Source organism: Penicillium citrinum (genome assembly GCF_028827155.1).
Source record: "Penicillium citrinum strain IBT 23319 chromosome Unknown utg000005l:1.0-1900146.0:1.0-1900348.0, whole genome shotgun sequence".
Classification (NCBI taxonomy): Eukaryota; Fungi; Ascomycota; class Eurotiomycetes; order Eurotiales; family Aspergillaceae; genus Penicillium; species Penicillium citrinum.
This window is the reverse complement of record NW_026622690.1, coordinates 520,642-537,767: the sequence shown is the minus strand read 5'-3', so window position 1 is coordinate 537,767 and position 17,126 is coordinate 520,642. Positions and strand designations below refer to the sequence as shown.

At 47.9% G+C, this 17,126-nt stretch overlaps 8 protein-coding genes across 8 annotated transcripts; 3 read left to right on the top strand and 5 right to left on the bottom strand.

The window, feature by feature from the left end:
- Positions 1–273: 273 nt before the first annotated feature.
- On the bottom strand, positions 274–1,268 carry N7469_006030 (uncharacterized protein; the record flags this gene model as incomplete). Its single annotated transcript, XM_056644948.1, has 4 exons — positions 274–636; positions 701–807; positions 885–1,050; positions 1,104–1,268. 4 exons carry the CDS (start codon positions 1,266–1,268, stop codon positions 274–276), a joined length of 801 nt encoding a protein of 266 aa, XP_056500186.1.
- Positions 1,269–1,331: 63 nt separating this feature from the next.
- N7469_006029 (uncharacterized protein) lies at positions 1,332–2,091 on the bottom strand (the record flags this gene model as incomplete). Its single annotated transcript, XM_056644947.1, has 2 exons — positions 1,332–1,762; positions 1,836–2,091. The coding sequence occupies 2 exons, from the start codon at positions 2,089–2,091 to the stop codon at positions 1,332–1,334; spliced, it is 687 nt and encodes a 228-aa protein (XP_056500185.1).
- A 1,105-nt stretch (positions 2,092–3,196) lies between these two features.
- On the bottom strand, positions 3,197–4,614 carry N7469_006028 (branched-chain amino acid aminotransferase, cytosolic; the record flags this gene model as incomplete). The annotated part of the gene is made up of 4 exons (XM_056644946.1): positions 3,197–3,209; positions 3,269–3,967; positions 4,023–4,320; positions 4,389–4,614. 4 exons carry the CDS (start codon positions 4,612–4,614, stop codon positions 3,197–3,199), a joined length of 1,236 nt encoding a protein of 411 aa, XP_056500184.1.
- A 1,227-nt stretch (positions 4,615–5,841) lies between these two features.
- Positions 5,842–8,279, top strand: N7469_006027 (dipeptidyl-peptidase III; the record flags this gene model as incomplete). Its single annotated transcript, XM_056644945.1, has 2 exons — positions 5,842–7,098; positions 7,164–8,279. The coding sequence occupies 2 exons, from the start codon at positions 5,842–5,844 to the stop codon at positions 8,277–8,279; spliced, it is 2,373 nt and encodes a 790-aa protein (XP_056500183.1).
- Positions 8,280–8,417: 138 nt separating this feature from the next.
- N7469_006026 (putative general stress response protein Whi2) lies at positions 8,418–10,407 on the top strand (the record flags this gene model as incomplete). Its single annotated transcript, XM_056644944.1, has 7 exons — positions 8,418–8,457; positions 8,673–9,275; positions 9,352–9,388; positions 9,441–9,576; positions 9,636–9,985; positions 10,048–10,312; positions 10,387–10,407. 7 exons carry the CDS (start codon positions 8,418–8,420, stop codon positions 10,405–10,407), a joined length of 1,452 nt encoding a protein of 483 aa, XP_056500182.1.
- Positions 10,408–11,174: 767 nt separating this feature from the next.
- On the top strand, positions 11,175–13,114 carry N7469_006025 (putative RSC complex subunit Sfh1; the record flags this gene model as incomplete). The annotated part of the gene is made up of 4 exons (XM_056644943.1): positions 11,175–11,518; positions 11,618–12,802; positions 12,871–12,955; positions 13,010–13,114. The coding sequence occupies 4 exons, from the start codon at positions 11,175–11,177 to the stop codon at positions 13,112–13,114; spliced, it is 1,719 nt and encodes a 572-aa protein (XP_056500181.1).
- A 1,116-nt stretch (positions 13,115–14,230) lies between these two features.
- On the bottom strand, positions 14,231–14,869 carry N7469_006024 (uncharacterized protein; the record flags this gene model as incomplete). Its single annotated transcript, XM_056644942.1, has 2 exons — positions 14,231–14,278; positions 14,456–14,869. 2 exons carry the CDS (start codon positions 14,867–14,869, stop codon positions 14,231–14,233), a joined length of 462 nt encoding a protein of 153 aa, XP_056500180.1.
- A 771-nt stretch (positions 14,870–15,640) lies between these two features.
- pex20 lies at positions 15,641–16,864 on the bottom strand (the record flags this gene model as incomplete). The annotated part of the gene is made up of 3 exons (XM_056644941.1): positions 15,641–15,757; positions 15,865–16,683; positions 16,751–16,864. 3 exons carry the CDS (start codon positions 16,862–16,864, stop codon positions 15,641–15,643), a joined length of 1,050 nt encoding a protein of 349 aa, XP_056500179.1.
- Between the last annotated feature and the right edge of the window lie 262 nt (positions 16,865–17,126).

Genomic DNA, 17,126 nt, shown 5'->3' with positions numbered 1-17,126 from the left:
TGATTTCTTGAGCGAATAGGCGTTTTATTATTTCTCTGTGGCTCATTCTGGTCATCCGTGTATTCTGTTACTCTAGAGATTCAATATCAAATTCAGCTACTCTTCAGCTTTCACCGCATATTACAATAATAAATTAAAAGAATCAGTTACACAGGTTGTAGAATTTCATGCTGTTTATAGAAAGGTTTTCTATTCAATCAGATAGCCCATTCCCGGTCTTAAGTAGAATTATCTTTATAGCACGCTTGTCAGCACGCTTGTCAGCACGCACTTCTATCCCTTGTGCTCAACGTGAACTGGCTCAGAAATCTTAATACTCGCTTGGGCTGGCTCAATATCACCCAGTGCCTCTGCAAATCCCGCCTTCTTTCTTTGCTTTGCCTCATTGACCGCAATCCGGGCTCTCGGAACCACATTCCACTGGAGAGCTTTCTGATAGAAATTTCGCTTCGCCTCAATCTCCTGATCCTGGTCCTCATCAGGCAAGAACAAAAGATCCACGGACTCGAGATTAAGGTATGATGTCTCTGGGTAGAAGCACCAAACAATGGAAGCTGCAACAATATTAAAAACAGCGAATATGATGTACGTTTTGTAACCGATGTTCTGAAGAGCTGGTGGGGTGATCTCAACAACCTACATCACGACCATGAAGTTAGAGCTATTCTTGTTACAATTCGTGTCTGGACAAAAAACATACCAAGAAATTTCCAAGGAAGTCTGCTGCTGCTGCTAGTGCAGCACCTTTGGATCGGATCTTCAGCGGGAGAATCTCGGCAGGATAAACCCATACCGTGGCCATCCACCCTAAGGAATGTGTTGTCAGTGCTCGTCCACATACATATCTGTGGAGCCTGTGAAAAAACAGCGGGAATGCAACTTACCCCAAGTGAAACAGGCCTCAAATGCAAACACAAAGAAGACTGCTGCTACTCCGGATGCCTTATTGTCGATAGCTACGGTTATGGCTTCACAAATCAAGACAACACACATCCCGATTGCCATGGTGATGAATAGACGGCGTCTACCGACTGAGTCGATCATATACCACTGCAAACAGTCAGGTAACCCGAGCGCCACTATTCTTGCTAAAGTAAACATACCGTCAGGAAAGAAGCGATAATATACCACACTTGTAGGAAACATCCCACGAATAAGGCTTGCTCTTGGCCCATACCCAGGCTATCATGGAACAAAGTAGGCGCATAGTAGCTCACAATGTTGATCCCTGAAAGATGAATAAGAACTGGATAGTGGGAAGCATTCATTGTCGCAACTTACCTGAAGTCTGTTGCATGAATTGAATCCCCAATGCCAGAAAAAACCGTTTATTAGCGGAACACCCTCCATCCATAAACAAAGATTTCCAAGACCCTTCCTCCTCGGATTTCAATGTTGATAGCAGACATGATATCCGACTTCTCTTTCTGTACAGCGATATCACTCTCAGGCTTGTTGCGTAACTTTGCTAGCACTTTAGTCCCCCGATCCGGCGTAGTTTCATGCAACATCAGCCAGCGTGGAGTATCGGGTAAAAATGGTGTCAGGAATAGAACATAGAGGGCAAACACCGCCTGGAAGAGTAATGGGAACCGCCACTGGACTGCACCAGGATGGAAGTAAAAAGCATAGTTTATCCAATATGATAGCATCAGACCGAATAGCATCATTGTCAATTGACAACATAGATGCCAACCTCTTTGGCTAGGAAGACATATCTCACTTTGGTAGACTGGGGCGACGGAGGTCAGGAATCCAATACCTAAATTTCATGGCGAAAAAGGGTTAGTATCGTGATGCATAGAATGAGATATCCTCGCGAACGATTGACTTACCCAGTCCCGTAATTATTCGACCAACTATCATCATTACTCTCTCAACAGATGCACCCATCAATATAGATCCAACAACAATAAGAGCGGCCCCAACCATCAACCCACGCTTGCGGCCGAGTCCCTCAACTGTAAAAGCTGCAATGATAGCGCCAAATACACCCCCAACATCATACAATGCAGTGATGGTACCAGTCATCACGGTACTTGGATTGCCCATTTCGTCAAGCCAATACTTTGAAATGACCACCCCAGACATGACGCCTTGATCATAGCCAAACAGACTATAGCCACGCCACTCACTATGTCGCAATCAATCTGCACAAAGCACTGGCAGATCCAATCACGATATAGTAAGTGGTAGACAATCAGTACAATCGAAGACTTTGGAAGAAACTGACCATACTCACAGAAAGGAAGAAGAGCACACTGTCGTAATAGCAACCACAAGAGGCGCCCCTTTAAGGGCACTTAGACCAGTCTTGTCGAGCATATTTACCCAAAACCCAGCTCAAAAAGCGTGATTTCCACTTCCCATCGAGAAGCAGCTTCGGGAAACCCTTATATACTGCAAGTATTTACCCCTCGCCGACTCACATTCGGCCCAGCATCTGTGAGGTATGAGGTATTTAGACCTGATGCCGAAGAACGTGGGGGTTCAATCCGGGGAATGTGTGGGGGGTTCGGTGGAAATACTCAAGATCATTCGTGAAAAACATCTTGTGCCTCTGCCAAGAATAACCAAGCATCGTCAAGCATTGATGATGTGGAGTGGGACTTGAGGGGGATCGCGCTATTCGTTTCCTTTTACAGGGTATACTCCGCGGCCGAAGAGTGTCGATCAAAGCTTCGTTTCTGACCAGATGCCGATATCCGGGGTTTCTGGGTTTGCTCTGACCTCACGAGGTTCCACTGTCGGACTTGGACCGGTACAATGGCCTGGGTGAATCCTTGTAGTGTTTCGTATTGTCTTGGGAGATGAATAGCTACGTAACGGTTAAGATCTCAAGTGACCAGCTTTTACGTGTGCCAGATTCGTGATGGCTTTGTATCCAATATACTGGTACCAGCTGAGGCAAAACTCGATTTAAAGTATTGTAAATTCAAAGATTGCTTTGTAAAACAATCTAACGCTGTCTTAAAATGACCCGAAATATATGACCGAGGTGTTCTTTTCCCCAAGCTTCTCCATTCATCGCGCGGGAATGGGACTCCAATATCAAATGAAGAAAAGGCCAACAGCTTTTGAGATGCGAATGCGAAAGCAGATGCCAAGGGTGCAAAAAATAGTAAGGAAAATAACAGGATCACACGTATGTGATGCGAAACACGAAAAGGACATGGCCGTAATCTACTAATTAACATTAAACAACGTAACTGTGAAATGGTCAGCGAAGGAATTCTCTCTATCTTGGATATTTCTTGAATTTGCATACCTCCAGGGGTGGTCCTCATCACCATATTGGATACCCTCAATCCAATTCTTCATCTTAAGAGCAATCTCACCAGCCTCCTCGTTCTCCTTCAGACCGCAGTCCACCATCTTGCCGCGGTAGCTGATATTGCGAACGGGGCTCACGATAGCAGCGGTTCCGGCGCCGAAAACTTCAATCATACGGCCCTCCTCGGCAGCCTCAGCGACATCTGCCATGCGGATCTTACGCTCTGAGATCTCCCAGCCCTCGGGGACAAGACGCTCCCGTGCCAGAGAGAGGACAGAGTCTCTTGTAACTCCCTCCAGGATGGTACCATCCAGAGGAGCAGTGATGAGCTCCTTCTTACCAGTTTCCTTGTTCTTCAGGGCAATGAAAAGGTTCATGGTACCGACCTCGGTCACGTACTCCTCCTCGCCGAACAACCACAGGTTCTGCTGGAAGCCGCGGGACGCAGCCTCGAGCTGAGGCAGAATGCAGGGAGCATAGTTGGCACCGAGCTTCTTGTCACCCACACCACCGGGCCAGGCACGAACAGCATAGTCAGTGGCTTCCAGAGAGATAGCCTTGAATCCAGTGGGGTAGTAAGGGCCGACAGGGCTGGCAATTACGAACAGCAGAGCAGAGCCGGGCGGACCAACGCCGAGCGTCTTTTGAGTTCCAATCATGGTAGGTCGCAGGTAAAGGGAGTAGCCACGGGCACTATCATAATTAGCTACGAATATAAAGGGTAGCATTGTCTGGGGAGCTCTCTTACTTAGGAATGAAGCGATCATCAAGCTTGACAAACTCTCCAATGAGCTTGGTCAGAGCCTCACCATCGAAGGTTGGCAGAGCAATCCGGGCAGAGGACTTGTTCAGACGCTCCATGTTCTTGTTTGGCCGGAACAGGCGGGTTCCTCCATTGTGGTCCTTGTATGCCTTCATCCCCTCGAAGCACTCGAAAGCGTAGTGGAATACACATGTGGACGGGTCAAGGCTGAGGTTCTGGTAAGGGACGATCTGGGGAGTGTGCCATCCATCGGTGGCCGTCCACTCGATCGAGAGCATATGGTCTAGAAGAATATTCCAATTAGATGCTTGCCTTCGCGCATCATCCATCACGGGGGAGATAGATTGGTACCAGTGAATGTCCGGCCGAAGACGAGTTCATTGTTGGGGGTAAGCTCCTTGGGGGTAGTTGTCTTGGTGATATTCAGCTTCGAGGCATCGAGAGCAGCTTGCTGCGCGGCCACAGCCGTCGCACTGAAGTTGCGCTGCAACAATCGGCTGGACGGGATCTGGGAGAGACGGGGGCTAGCGAGCCCAGTCAAAGCCGTACGGCGGGTCAATTGCTGAAATAATTTCATGACTCTGATCTTAATTGTCAGTATTGTTGAAGATGAGGGGGAGTGCAAAGTGGGAAACCCGACTGTTTTTAAACTGATGACTCCGCACTATCTTTCGGAGTTGGACCTCGTCCTCCGATCATTCCAGTTTGGGAAATGCAGACTCGATCTCACCGCCTACGGTTAGCCCCGGACAGCTCAGCGAACCAATAAGGTTGCTTCAAACATACCAGACCCGCCGAAGTCGGCATTGTATAAATCACATGACCACATTCGGGGTACGATAGGAATATTCTCATCCAATAAGAGCGGAGAAACAATGCAGCACAATTGAAGAGTCATATATTGGCAGAGTATGAACATATTGGTCTACCGCTGCTAACCGGAGATAAACTTCAATATTTACTGCGCAGCACGTATATCTAGTGTCTAGTAGAATAGTGAATGAGTCAGGCATTGCGGATGGTAAGTTGTATACTTCCGAACACGGCGGTCTCGGAAGACCTCCAGGCTTGATATAAATAAACTACTAAGATCTCGCCATATAAAACCTGCTAGAGTATGAGGAGTTGCTGAAAGTAATGCCAACTGCAAAGTTTACTATATTCCCGAGCAAGTCTAATACTGTCGGCGATAGTGATTCGATATAAAACGGGTGTGATTTCTTAACTTGAACCCTTGCCTTCGTAGATATACCATCCCATGGTATGATTATACTGGAGTTAAATGTTTTCTGCAGTACTCTTCAAATTCCAATATCCCAGTAGGATCTTTCAATGGCTTCTTCTTCATCAGTTTGAAGATGATCTATATTATACTCGTGATATATACTTAAAACAAATACAAAAGAAAAAAAAAAGGACAACCCCGGCGGGGATCGAACCCGCGACAATGAGATTTCGTTAGTAGAAGTCACACATTCTGCCACTGAATTACGGGGGCAACTTTTCATCAATTTTTGGCAAACTTTGACTACATAAAGCTGCATTCGTTTTCACGCTTCTATACACTTAAAATGCTGATATAAAAACAAACATTCATGTCAACAGATTTCATAATTCTGATAAACACATTGGATAGAAAAAAAGTAAAAAATTCCATTGGCTAGGCTAGCTCTCGTTACTGTTTGTTTAAGTTGTTTATAAGTACTCCACTGCGGTGCCGAGGGCGGACCTGTACCTGATTGGTACAACATCTCTCTTATATGTCATAGCGACTGTAGCAGTGCAAGTGTGAAAGGTGACCCTCATGCACTCATTGCGTGGCATTGCGCCGCGTCTGTCGCTTACCCGGAGCTCCGTTCGACTTCCTTTACCCCTCCATCGTCTTCCCCAGTCCTCCATTCGCATCCACTCCAAACATTTCTCCCAATCCCCTTCCCACCGTCTACCCAGCATGGATCCCAATGTCAAGCAACACTATCTGGCCGACTCGCCGCCCTCCGTGGTCAAGCTGGAGATAAAAGCACATTGGGATACTTTGAAGGATGAGAGCTTGAGGCGATATGCACACTACATGAGCAGGTATGTTCTCTTTACAGCTAAAGCGACAGTCGCGCGCACGCCGACGCTCGTCTCATCGTGTAACACCACACTAACCGTCGCGGGGTTCTTTCTTTTTCACAGAGCTGCATTTGAGGGAACTCGTGTTACATTGCGTCAGGTTTCGCCCGAGTCCGAACCTATTTACGACCTCATTCTTTCCCTTCACCGTGCCGCCAATGGAGACTGGGCTGGTCTGGCGAAAAAGGCCTCCGTCAGCGAGGAAGATCTTCGTTACTTCCTCGAATATGCCGCTCAATTCCTTGGCAACTGTGGTAACTACAAGGGATTCGGCGATTCCAAGTTCATTCCTCGTCTACCAGCGTCGGCCTTCGAGGCGTTGTCTTCCACTACACCCGAGACCAAGGATGCTTTCCAAAAGGCTAGCACAACTGGAGGTGGTATCTATGAGACTGCCGAACAATCCCTCATGCATTTGGGATACCCACAGAGTGGACACATGACGACTTATTACCCTGACTCGCCCTCTATCACGAAAGACGAAATTACCGCCGTCGGAGATCTGATGGAGAAGAAGGGTCTGGCATTGGAGAATACAAGACTGCGCAAAACCACTTCTGGTGACTTTGAACTGTTGATTGCATCTGGTGTATCGAACCCTCCTTCGCGAGACCGAGACCTGGGTGAGACCGATAGCTTTGAACTGGAGGGCTCTCTCAAGGGCAAGACTCTGCGCCTTGTTTTTGGTGATTACAAGGAAGAAATGGCCAAGGTCGCTCACAGCATTAAACAAGCCGAGCTAAATGCAGCCAACGACAACCAGAAGCGTATGTTGGAGGCTTACGCTCGTCACTTTGGTGCGGGGTCAATCGAATCCTTCAAGGAGAGCCAGCGTGTCTGGGTGAAAGACCAGAAGCCTGCACTGGAGACGAACTTGGGGTTCGTTGAGACCTACAGAGATCCCCATGGTGTGCGCGGAGAGTGGGAAGGCTTTGTCGCTCTGGTATGAAGATTTTATGTGGCAATATTGATATGAGATAGTTCGCATCGCTGATATGTACCCCACAGGTCAACCTTGAACGGACACGGGCATTCGGTACTCTTGTTGACAGCGCCGAGAGCATGATCCCCAAACTGCCCTGGGGCACAGATTTTGAGAAGGACAAGTTTCTTAGCCCTGACTTCACCTCACTGGAGGTCTTGAGCTTTGCTTGCTCTGGTCTGCCCGCTGGTATCAACCTTCCCAACTACGACGATATTCGCCAGAACCTGGGCTTCAAGAACGTCTCCCTGGGCAATGTTCTGAGTGCAAAGGCCCCCAATGAGCCCATTCCCTTCATCGCCGAGCAGGACCAAGAAGTGTATCGTCGCTGCCGTGACCCGGCCTTTGAGGTTCAAGTCGGTATCCATGAGCTGCTCGGTCACGGTACTGGCAAGCTTCTACAAGAGACTGCTCCCGGCGAGTACAACTTTGACATTTCCAACCCTCCCATTAGTCCTGTTGATAACAAGCCCGTCAAGACCTGGTACAAGCCTGGTCAGACCTGGAGCTCTGTCTTTGGTGCTATTGCTTCTTCGTATGAAGAGTGCCGTGCTGAGTGTGTTGCAATGGCTCTTGGCTGTGACTTTGAGATCTTAAAGATCTTCGGTTTCGGTGACGGTACTGTGGATATGGATGGCGAAGCCGGAGACGTCCTCTTTGCGGCCTACCTCCAGATGGCTCGTGCCGGTCTAGTTGCTGTAGAGTTTTGGGACCCCAAGACTCAGAAATGGGGCCAAGCTCACATGCAAGCCCGTTACAGTATCCTGCGTACCTTCTTGGATGCTGGTGATGACTTTGTCAAGCTACACTACACTAAGGATGATCTATCGGATCTTGAAATTCGTCTGGATCGATCCAAGATCCTCTCCCACGGTCGTCCTGCTGTCGAGAAGTACTTGCAGAAGCTGCATGTCTACAAGAGCACCGCCGATGTCGAAGCGGGCAAGGGCATGTACGATGATATCACTTCCGTTGATAGCTGGTGGGCATCTCAAGTACGCGAGGTTGTTCTGAAGAACAAGGTGCCTCGTAAGGTCTTCGTCCAGGCCAACACCATCCTGGAAGGTGATAAGGTGACTCTAAAGGAGTATGAACCTACGCTGGAGGGTATTATCCAGAGTTTCGCCGAGCGCAACGTGTAAACACAGCATAGCAATACGTAAATAGTATATAAGGCCAAACAGTCTATAGCACCACGAAAAAATTCCAATTGCATAAATATTTGATAATATTCAATTATAGCTAGAGTCAGAAGTGGAATCCATATAAATTCAATCAACATGTTCTCTTCCATACCTAATATCAACTTGAATCCGCCAAGTTTGCGCAGTGCAGTAGCGTGGCGGACTGAACTTACCGCCAGGGAACGATCTACTAAACTCCCTCACTGCTAAGCGCTGTCCATTCTCCCCCCTAAACCCCTCAACTCCCACGAGGTCCTACAAACTTCAAGTCCCACGAGCTTCCATTCAATCCAAATAATAGCCTTATATATACCATATCGACTACACCCATCCTGGCCAAGCCTTGTCCAGACCGTTCGACTCCTGATCGACAAACAACGGACCCTTTAGGGCGCAAGTCCGGAACCCATCAGATCAACCGCGTTGCAGCGATTGGATCTGATCCCCATACCACTAGCACCGTGTCGGAAGAAACATCCCCTCGACCTCCATCAACCACGGCGCAATCGCCATTCCAAACGGTCTCCCTCGAGGAGGACGACGATTACTACACTGCGCCCCCGCCGCATTCACCTTCCGTAGCGTCTGCTTCAAGCTCCGTCGGCCCACCACCTTTCTCCTCTCTCTTCTTCGCTTCCCCCGAGTCAAATCGCCTCGAGGTCACTGAATCTTCCGGTCCCGTTTCACTCCCAGCTTTTGCGCAGCCCCCTGTCGAGGAGTCGCTCGGCCCGGCCTCTTCGTCGTCGGTTGTCGCAGATACCAAAGCGTCTTTCTCCGATCCTAAGGGCGACGCATCTGGAAAGAGCTCGGACGACAGTGAGCCTCCACCGCCATATACCGAAGGATACAGTCCACTTGAATCGTTCAGTTACGTGATGGCTGCCGCTGGTGGAGCTTCTAGTATCATCACCCAGGTCCAACAGACTGGGGGACCGCCGATCAACACCCTTGGTGGTATGTATAGAATATGAGGGAGTCATACGCTCATGAAGGGAAGAGCTGTGCTGATTATGTCTTTTCATGCTGTTAGATATTGGCGGGGATGAACACATTACTCTCGATCTTCGGTATGAGGTCCATTTTCCTGAATGCAGTTGATGTGATACTGACTTGGTATAGTGGTACCCGATTTACATTGTCTCGCGACGAGCTGTTGACACTACCTGAATTTGTTCTTTTATCTCTATTTCCCAATGGTCTTCTACCTGACGGGCATATTGGCGGATTCCACGAGGGCGACATCTACCCAGTTGATGTAAGTTAAATGACATGTCTTAATGTTGAAGGTTGGATGATTGTTAATAGCATGCTTAGTATGACCCCGCCTCACTTCAATACATGCTTGACTTCTTCCGCAATGTTGCTCAGTCAATCCCGTCATCGGCTCCGTCTGAGTCAACATCTCCAGAGCTGGATATGTCTGATTCAATGCAGAATTCTGCACGCGATATGCTTCAGGACCGTGCTGGCATCATCGTTTTACGTGAAGATCTGGACTTTTACGTGATTCCTCCACGATCAGAGATCGGCCATGAGGAAATGCTCGAAGTGAAGCGGGCCGCTGGTCGAGCTCTTTTGAGACAGGATGGCATCTTCTCCGGCTTACGCAAGAGCGAAGAAGTCGGATCAACGGAACAACATCTGATCGAGATGCTGACTGCTGGGTAAGCCTGAATACCGTTCAATCAGAAGTTTTCGCTCCGATTATACTGATAATTCTTGATAGCGGTTTTGATCGTGAGGACCAATGGGGCCATCGAGCTCCTGAGCCTAATAAGGCGGTAATCTGTAGTCTAGCTTTGGCGAAGCTCCGCACCGATATACGAGGAGACCTGTCGAACAATAATGCTGTTGGAATGGCCCAGAAGCTTCTTCTCTTCTGGCGAAAACCCGCTCGTCGGTGCTGGTGGGAGGGCATAGAACTTGATGATGTTGAAGGGGTGGAAGGAATCGTCAAGGTCTGGATCCGAAGGGTCTGGACACTGGAAATGGTAAGTTCCATCTTTAGGTTACTCACCTCATTTACGCTGGTAATAACAATACTAACCCATCACCTATTCTACAGAGTGTGATTGGTCTCCGGTGATTCAAAATCGTCTTTCCTCTTCTTCTTTGCATCTGTACCTATACCCAGATCCACTGGCTCTTCGCCATGAAAGTTATCCTCTTGTCTCTCTTTTTGGCAATTTCGCCCCCATACAACCGTGTGCTCCCTTCGATCTTCCATTCATTTGTCTTTAATGTACTCCTCTTTACCATATTATACTCTGGTTCCCCTTACTTACGACAGCAGAGCTGGCGCATTCAACAATCTGATGTCTCTGTGTTCTTGTTCTCCATTTTATGCTAGTTAAATATCCTTGAAGCACGACCGCCAAAAAGGGCATATTGTATTAGACAACAAATCAACTTTCTGCACAATTGTACCTAATGGCTTGAATTCATAATCAATGGTATACACATTCCTACTTCTATCCAGTAAAATCACTCTCTAATTAATTAATCCACTGCGTCTTCACTTGATCTACTTGATATCTCTGTTTTGGCCTGAGGTTATTATCACGTGACACACGGAATGGGCCCGCCTCGATTGGGCAAAACGCGACGGCGCAGACTGAAAGCTTGACGAAATTCAATTCCATCCACAGTGTCTATCACTTTCCGGTACGTTGGTGATTTATATCTATCGAAAACTCGAAGTCGTGCTAATTTTGCTTTTCTAACAGATTCATCTTCAATCCCACTCCTACCCTCTCGTTCGGCTGCGACCCTTGTTCAACGTCGATCAACAGAAAGCTTTCGCGATCGCAATCCCCGTGAAGGGGCATGTATAAGTCGAGATAAATCGCCAACATGTCCCCTCTTCGCGGATATATCACTTCATACCCGCCGCGCGTGCGCCAATATGGCAATGCGTTACTTACCCCCGTCTACCCGGTGCAAACTGGTCCTACGCCGCGAACCACCAAGCGCGGCACGACCGCGGTCAATTACGCTGAAGACGGATACGATGATGAAGACTTTGATGAAAGTGATGGCTTTCGACGACCTACTGGTTTAAGGAGTCTCAGACGTGAGGAATCTTCCGGTACCGGCGTTCTGCCGACACCCCAGAAATTGGGTAAGGAAGCGCATGCGCCAGTTGAAGTACAAGGCATCTTTCGCGAATGGATGATAAAGCGAATGTTACGACCCGCGTATGTATCTGCATGCAAGACTTCTCTCATTGTTGTTGTTTTTCGTTTGACGTAATATGGAGAGGAAGACGAGTCCCTAGCTAACTTCATCGTTTTCAGATGCGCGGATCAATTACAAATTCAAGCTCAACTACCTCTCACCCTCGTTCCCATTCGGATTGACGTCGAGGTCCCCGCTCATACGCCTCTTGAACCCTTTCCTATACCCCGCGGCCTCGGAGATGGTGGCCTCAATCTTCCTGCGTACCGACGACCGGATTCTCTTCCTCCGTTCCGTATCAAGGATACATTTCTCTGGAACCTCCATGAAGCTCTTGCAACACCAGAGGAGTTTGCTGTCGGCTTCGTCCGCGACCTCGACTTGCCTAACCCGCAGGCGACAACAATGACCATTAGCAACCAGATTCGCCAACAACTGGAAGAGTATGCTGGTGTAGCACTGCATCCTCTCTTCTCGAGCACCCAGCCTACCTTAAACCAAAGTGTTCCTCCACAAACAAATCCGTCTCGAGATACCTCCATGACACCCGCTGCTACAAATGTTGCAACTCCCGATAGTCGCCCGAACGGAACATCAGTAACAGCAACCAAGGAAGCACTGGTCAATGACAGTCTACTCAACCCGGATGATGCGTATCGTTGCCTGATCAACCTCAATATAAACTTACAGAATAAGCTTTATACCGACAAGTTCGAATGGTCCTTATTGCACCCGCCCGGCATGGCAGAGGAATTTGCAAAGATCACCTGTGCAGACCTGCACCTAGGCGGAGAATGGGTCAGCGCTATTTCACACGGTATCTACGAAGCAGTCTTGAAGCTCAAGAAGGAAGTCTGCGAAAGTGGCGGTCTCATGAGTGGAATCAACGGCTATGGCAACGAGATCGATAACCAAGCGGCCAACGGTGTTGAAGCCGGCTGGCGATATGACCCCGAGACGCTTGCCGATGAATGGGAACCCAAAGTCGAAACTCTGTCCAAAGATGAGATTGAAAGACGAGAAGGTGATCGTGAACGACAGATTAGACGCCTGCGACGAGAGACCGCACGATTCTCCTCTACTACTGGCATTACTACCGGTACCCCTGAGGCGTCGCGGCAGAGTAGTGGTGGATTCTTCGACGTCGACAGCGAAACTCCGCTTGGTAGGGGCGAGCGAAATAAGCGTAAGCGTCGATTCCGCAGTCTTAGCCCTCTAGGCCGAAGCACCCCAGGTGGTCGAGGCACCCCGGAAACCAGCTCTGGGGCTGGATATGGTGGCGGTGGTGGTACACTGTCAGAATGGTAAGCTGGATTCTAGCTGCGTCTTCCCATATATTATGCATAGTTTCTGATTACTTTCTTTCATATAGGGAGCGACAAAACTGGCGTTGCGCCAATTGTGCCGTATGGGGCACGGCAGTATGGGCTGTGCGAGATGGTCCCTACGGTCCACGAGTAAGATGCTCAATTATCACAGTATATCAAGACATCTATCTAACTTCTTTACAGACACTTTGTCATAATTGCGGCTTCCTGTACGAGCGAGACAAGGTGACGCCGGAATGGTCTAAAGACCTCCATCGTCACGACATTCCCATTGGACGAATCGCTTAAGATTATGGACAAAACATTGCTTTCTTACCTCGCAGCTCATCATCTGCTGATTACCCTCGACATTCACACCACCAGTTATATTGTCCAACAATCTTCCACCCTGCTCATCCTATAATCCTCATCCAACGACAGACTGCAAATTGAGTCTTTTCAAAATAGCCCTCTGTTTAACAATCGATCAGAATTGAACCGATCACTTTTTCGACCCAGCACTCCTCTGCTTCTATCTGCCGACATTTACGAAATGCAATATCACATCTGCGATGATACTAGCATAAGAACTTGAGCCCACTCCCGAGTCTAAAAAAACGGTATTCAATTACCAACACCCGAATTGGGAATTTATGCTGGCTCCGGGATATTTTCAAAATTATACGCTTTTGTCCCTCTTCAAATTGGAGATTGTGTTGATTGTCATATTACCTTTGGAATCTGGAAGATGCTCAATACACCCTTTTTTCCTTTTCTATGCTTCCAGACAGATATCGGATTCTGTCTATTATTTCTTTTTTTTTCTTTCTGTGTTCTACTGCGGGTGCTATTAAGATATTCATGGGTGGGCGTGGTGATGATCTTTTTGAATTTTAGGTTAATGTATGAATATGATTATGGATTGACTTGATCTTTCTTTTTCTGAATACTAGTAATCGTTCATTTCAACCTGCCTAGATACCTACATAGGTATGAGGATTCATTGTAGGGGTAATTCACGTTCAACATTGTAGAACTGCATGCCATACATGCTACGTAGTACTGGAGTACTCAAAAAAAATTGTTGCTCGGTAGATACATCTCTTCACACCCCAACTTCAAATTCGAGCAAACCTCTCAATTTCAAGTTTGAAGGCCATAGCAATTTCCCACATAAAACACAACATGAAGTCATTGGTGATATCGTTGTAGATACCGAAAATAAGCATCATTACAAGGCGAATATTGTCCCAAAGAGATAGAAAACACAGTGAAAAGTTCAGTTACAAACGTAATGACAGAATCAGATGAAGGTCCAGACATCCAAAGAAACAATAATAACCCGATATAAACAATCACTAAGAAACTACTCCAGATCCAAAGAAGAAAATATACCATATCAGCTACATTCGTACTATGGAATAGTCATAAAAGGGAGCGAGTTCGTTTTGGAGCTGGTGCGGATGGAGGTTCCTATCAACGAAGTTAGTATTTTCAAGGTATCTGGTACATATACTATAGTGCTAGAGTCAAGGGTAGATCGTGACGACAATATCATATAACTTGAGATCCAGATATGGGTGTTCCATTTTACATGGACGAATGAAATGGAGGGGGCTGTGAAGACTTGGGATGAAACTCAGAACTTACAGATGAAGCGCGCTTCCTAGATGAGACGCACAAGGAACGAGAGCTCACACCTCTAACACCATCGGAAAGAACTTCATTATTACACCCTTCAACTTGAATACCGCACTTGAGTAAAACGCTGATGGTTCGTTTTCGACCTCGTTCATCTGTCAGTCCATCGGCTTGTTGGAGGGTTTTCAGGATTATGGAAGCTAGTTTGGCAGTTCTGGTCTCTCTGTCTTGTTTCCGGTATGAATATGTGCTAGCTCCGGAGGCTGGATTGGCAGTAGTGCTGGGGTTGGTTTGGTCTTTCTTTGGGATTGGGGTACGTTCTGATGTTAGGGCTAAAGTGTTGTTGTTACCGACTACGTTGATTCTAGCGTCGATGGTAATGGCCAAGGGATTTGGCTCGTCGGTGTAGATTATATCGGACATTGGGTCTGTCATTATTGGACTTGCTTGAGGGGGGTTTTGTTCTATAGGGTGGAGGTGCTGGTGGTGTGGGATTGTTGCGGTTTGATTGGGCAACCATGAGCTTTTCTAGTTCGTGGTGGAGGGAGTCTGAGGGGGACATAATGGAGAATCAAACTGAGTATTTTGAAGTGTGATGAGAATCACCGTGAGATATGAATAGAGAAATGGTATTGTGTGCAACAGAATTGTAAGTTGTTTCAAGCGGAACATGCATCAAGCAAGCTATATGTACTGCATAAGAATCAAGCCGGCTATGTAAGTGAAAGGACAAGAAAAGGCGGGCTATTAGAGAGTGGCGACCAGCCCTAGTATCGCCATTGACGGGGTATTGAGTTATGTATTGTACAGGGACATGAATGGGCATGAATAGACCGGAATAGATCAAATAAAGATGTCAATGGGCTGGGATCCGGGATCGATTGTTCTTTTCATCCTTGATGGATGCACGTGACCCAATTGTGCCCTGGAAAGGGACATCTTCCTTTCACCCCAACCAAACTTCGTCCTCACCACGAAAACAAAATGTTGGTGCCCGACGCCAATCATATGGTCCCTGTTTATGCAAATATTTCTCATAGAGTGCATTGCTATCTCCCGGTTCTGCTGAGCCGGTACCAAGCTGAGCGGTTCCATCCTCTGCCAGACGAGTCTGTTGAGCGACCACTGGCGTTCCCTCTGGGGGAAGAAAGCGTCAGGTCATCTGCTCAATATACTGGATGGGTTGTTTTGGTACTAGATCCCGCCGAGGGGGAGGGAGTTCTCCTTACTAGTATTGTCGGATGACGCCTGGTCAGGAGGACGAGGCTGACCAGGGTAATAGGGTCCACCGGGGTGTAGAGATTGCGCAGTCTGAGCCCATGTTAGTACTAACAATGGCCGGCATAGATAGATTTGATGATACCGGAGTTTCTGCCACGCCGCGCTTGACAGCCAAACCGTTACGGGTTGCTACTGACTTCGCGAAATTCATCTCCCTCCACCTCAACCTCACGATCCCGAATTCGGCGCATTAAAGCAAGGAAATTGCTTTGCTGGAACTTCTGGTTTTGCTCATGGCGGACGCTATCAAGGAGCTGTCCTGCTGTCTGAGCAAGAGCATCGGCGTCGTGGGTCCGGGTAAGTGGGTCTTCTTTTTCGGACTGGGGTATTGTGTCAGATCCAATCCGGATGTCGGACCTAAGATCCTCGACATCGGGTAGAACGGTTCCGGGATCAGCTTGACTCATTTCGTGTAGAGGAAGTTCAGTATCAGCTGCGACTTCGGGTTTTTGAAGCTCCTCCAAATTGGCCCGTGCTTGATCGAATGCGGCCTCAAATGCAGACTCGTCAAACTGTTCAACCGGCGCAGCATGTTCTTGTCGTGGGGCTTGAGGCATTTGCTGCATGCTCATTGGGTTATTATTATACATGGAATAGTTCGGAGTGAAGGACGACTGGAATCCGCGGTTTGCCATAGGCTGGGCGTGCATATGCTGAGCTGCTGTCGGTTGTTGCTGTTGTTGTTGTTGCTGATTCATAAACTCATGATGCCATCCTCTTTGAGCTTGCACATTAGGAGGGTTTTGTATTTGAGGTGCGGAAGGACCGGAGATATTTAAATTCTGGAAGTCCGAGGCCCAGTTGGCTGCTGGATGGGGTGCATGAGGAAGTTGGGCCGGTCCTCCAAATTGCGCTGGGTGATGGAAGTCCTGGAGCTGAGGTCCTCCAAGGTTGGCTTCGAATGCAGCAAACTCGGGATCAAGAATACCATCCCGGGGGCTCTGAGATCGAAAGCCCTGTATGTCATAGTTAGTACTTTGGATATACTTTGGAGATCTATAAACTAGCACTATCTTTCCATACCTGAGCTGAAGGTTGTCTCGACGTTAAGCGATCTTGCTGCAGGGTCCTGTCAACGGAAGTATGCTTCTGGAAGTTCTGAAGCGCATTCGACGGGCCACATAACGCATCGCCCATGATGAAATGTCTCGTTTAGGCGATCAATATCAGTGTAAATGCAAGTTCGAGAAGTAGCTCAGTCTCAGCCAGTAACCTAACAGTTTCGAGACCAAAATGAATACAGATTCAAATCAAAGCTAAAGCAAGCTATCGATGAATGCAAATATCATGAGGAAAGGTAGTGAGATAGGGGAGTCGCCGCACCGCGGAGAACCCCACGGTTACCGATGGGCCGAGGCACGTGCCGTGAGTAACGTGACCTGCTTAGTCACGCTGATAA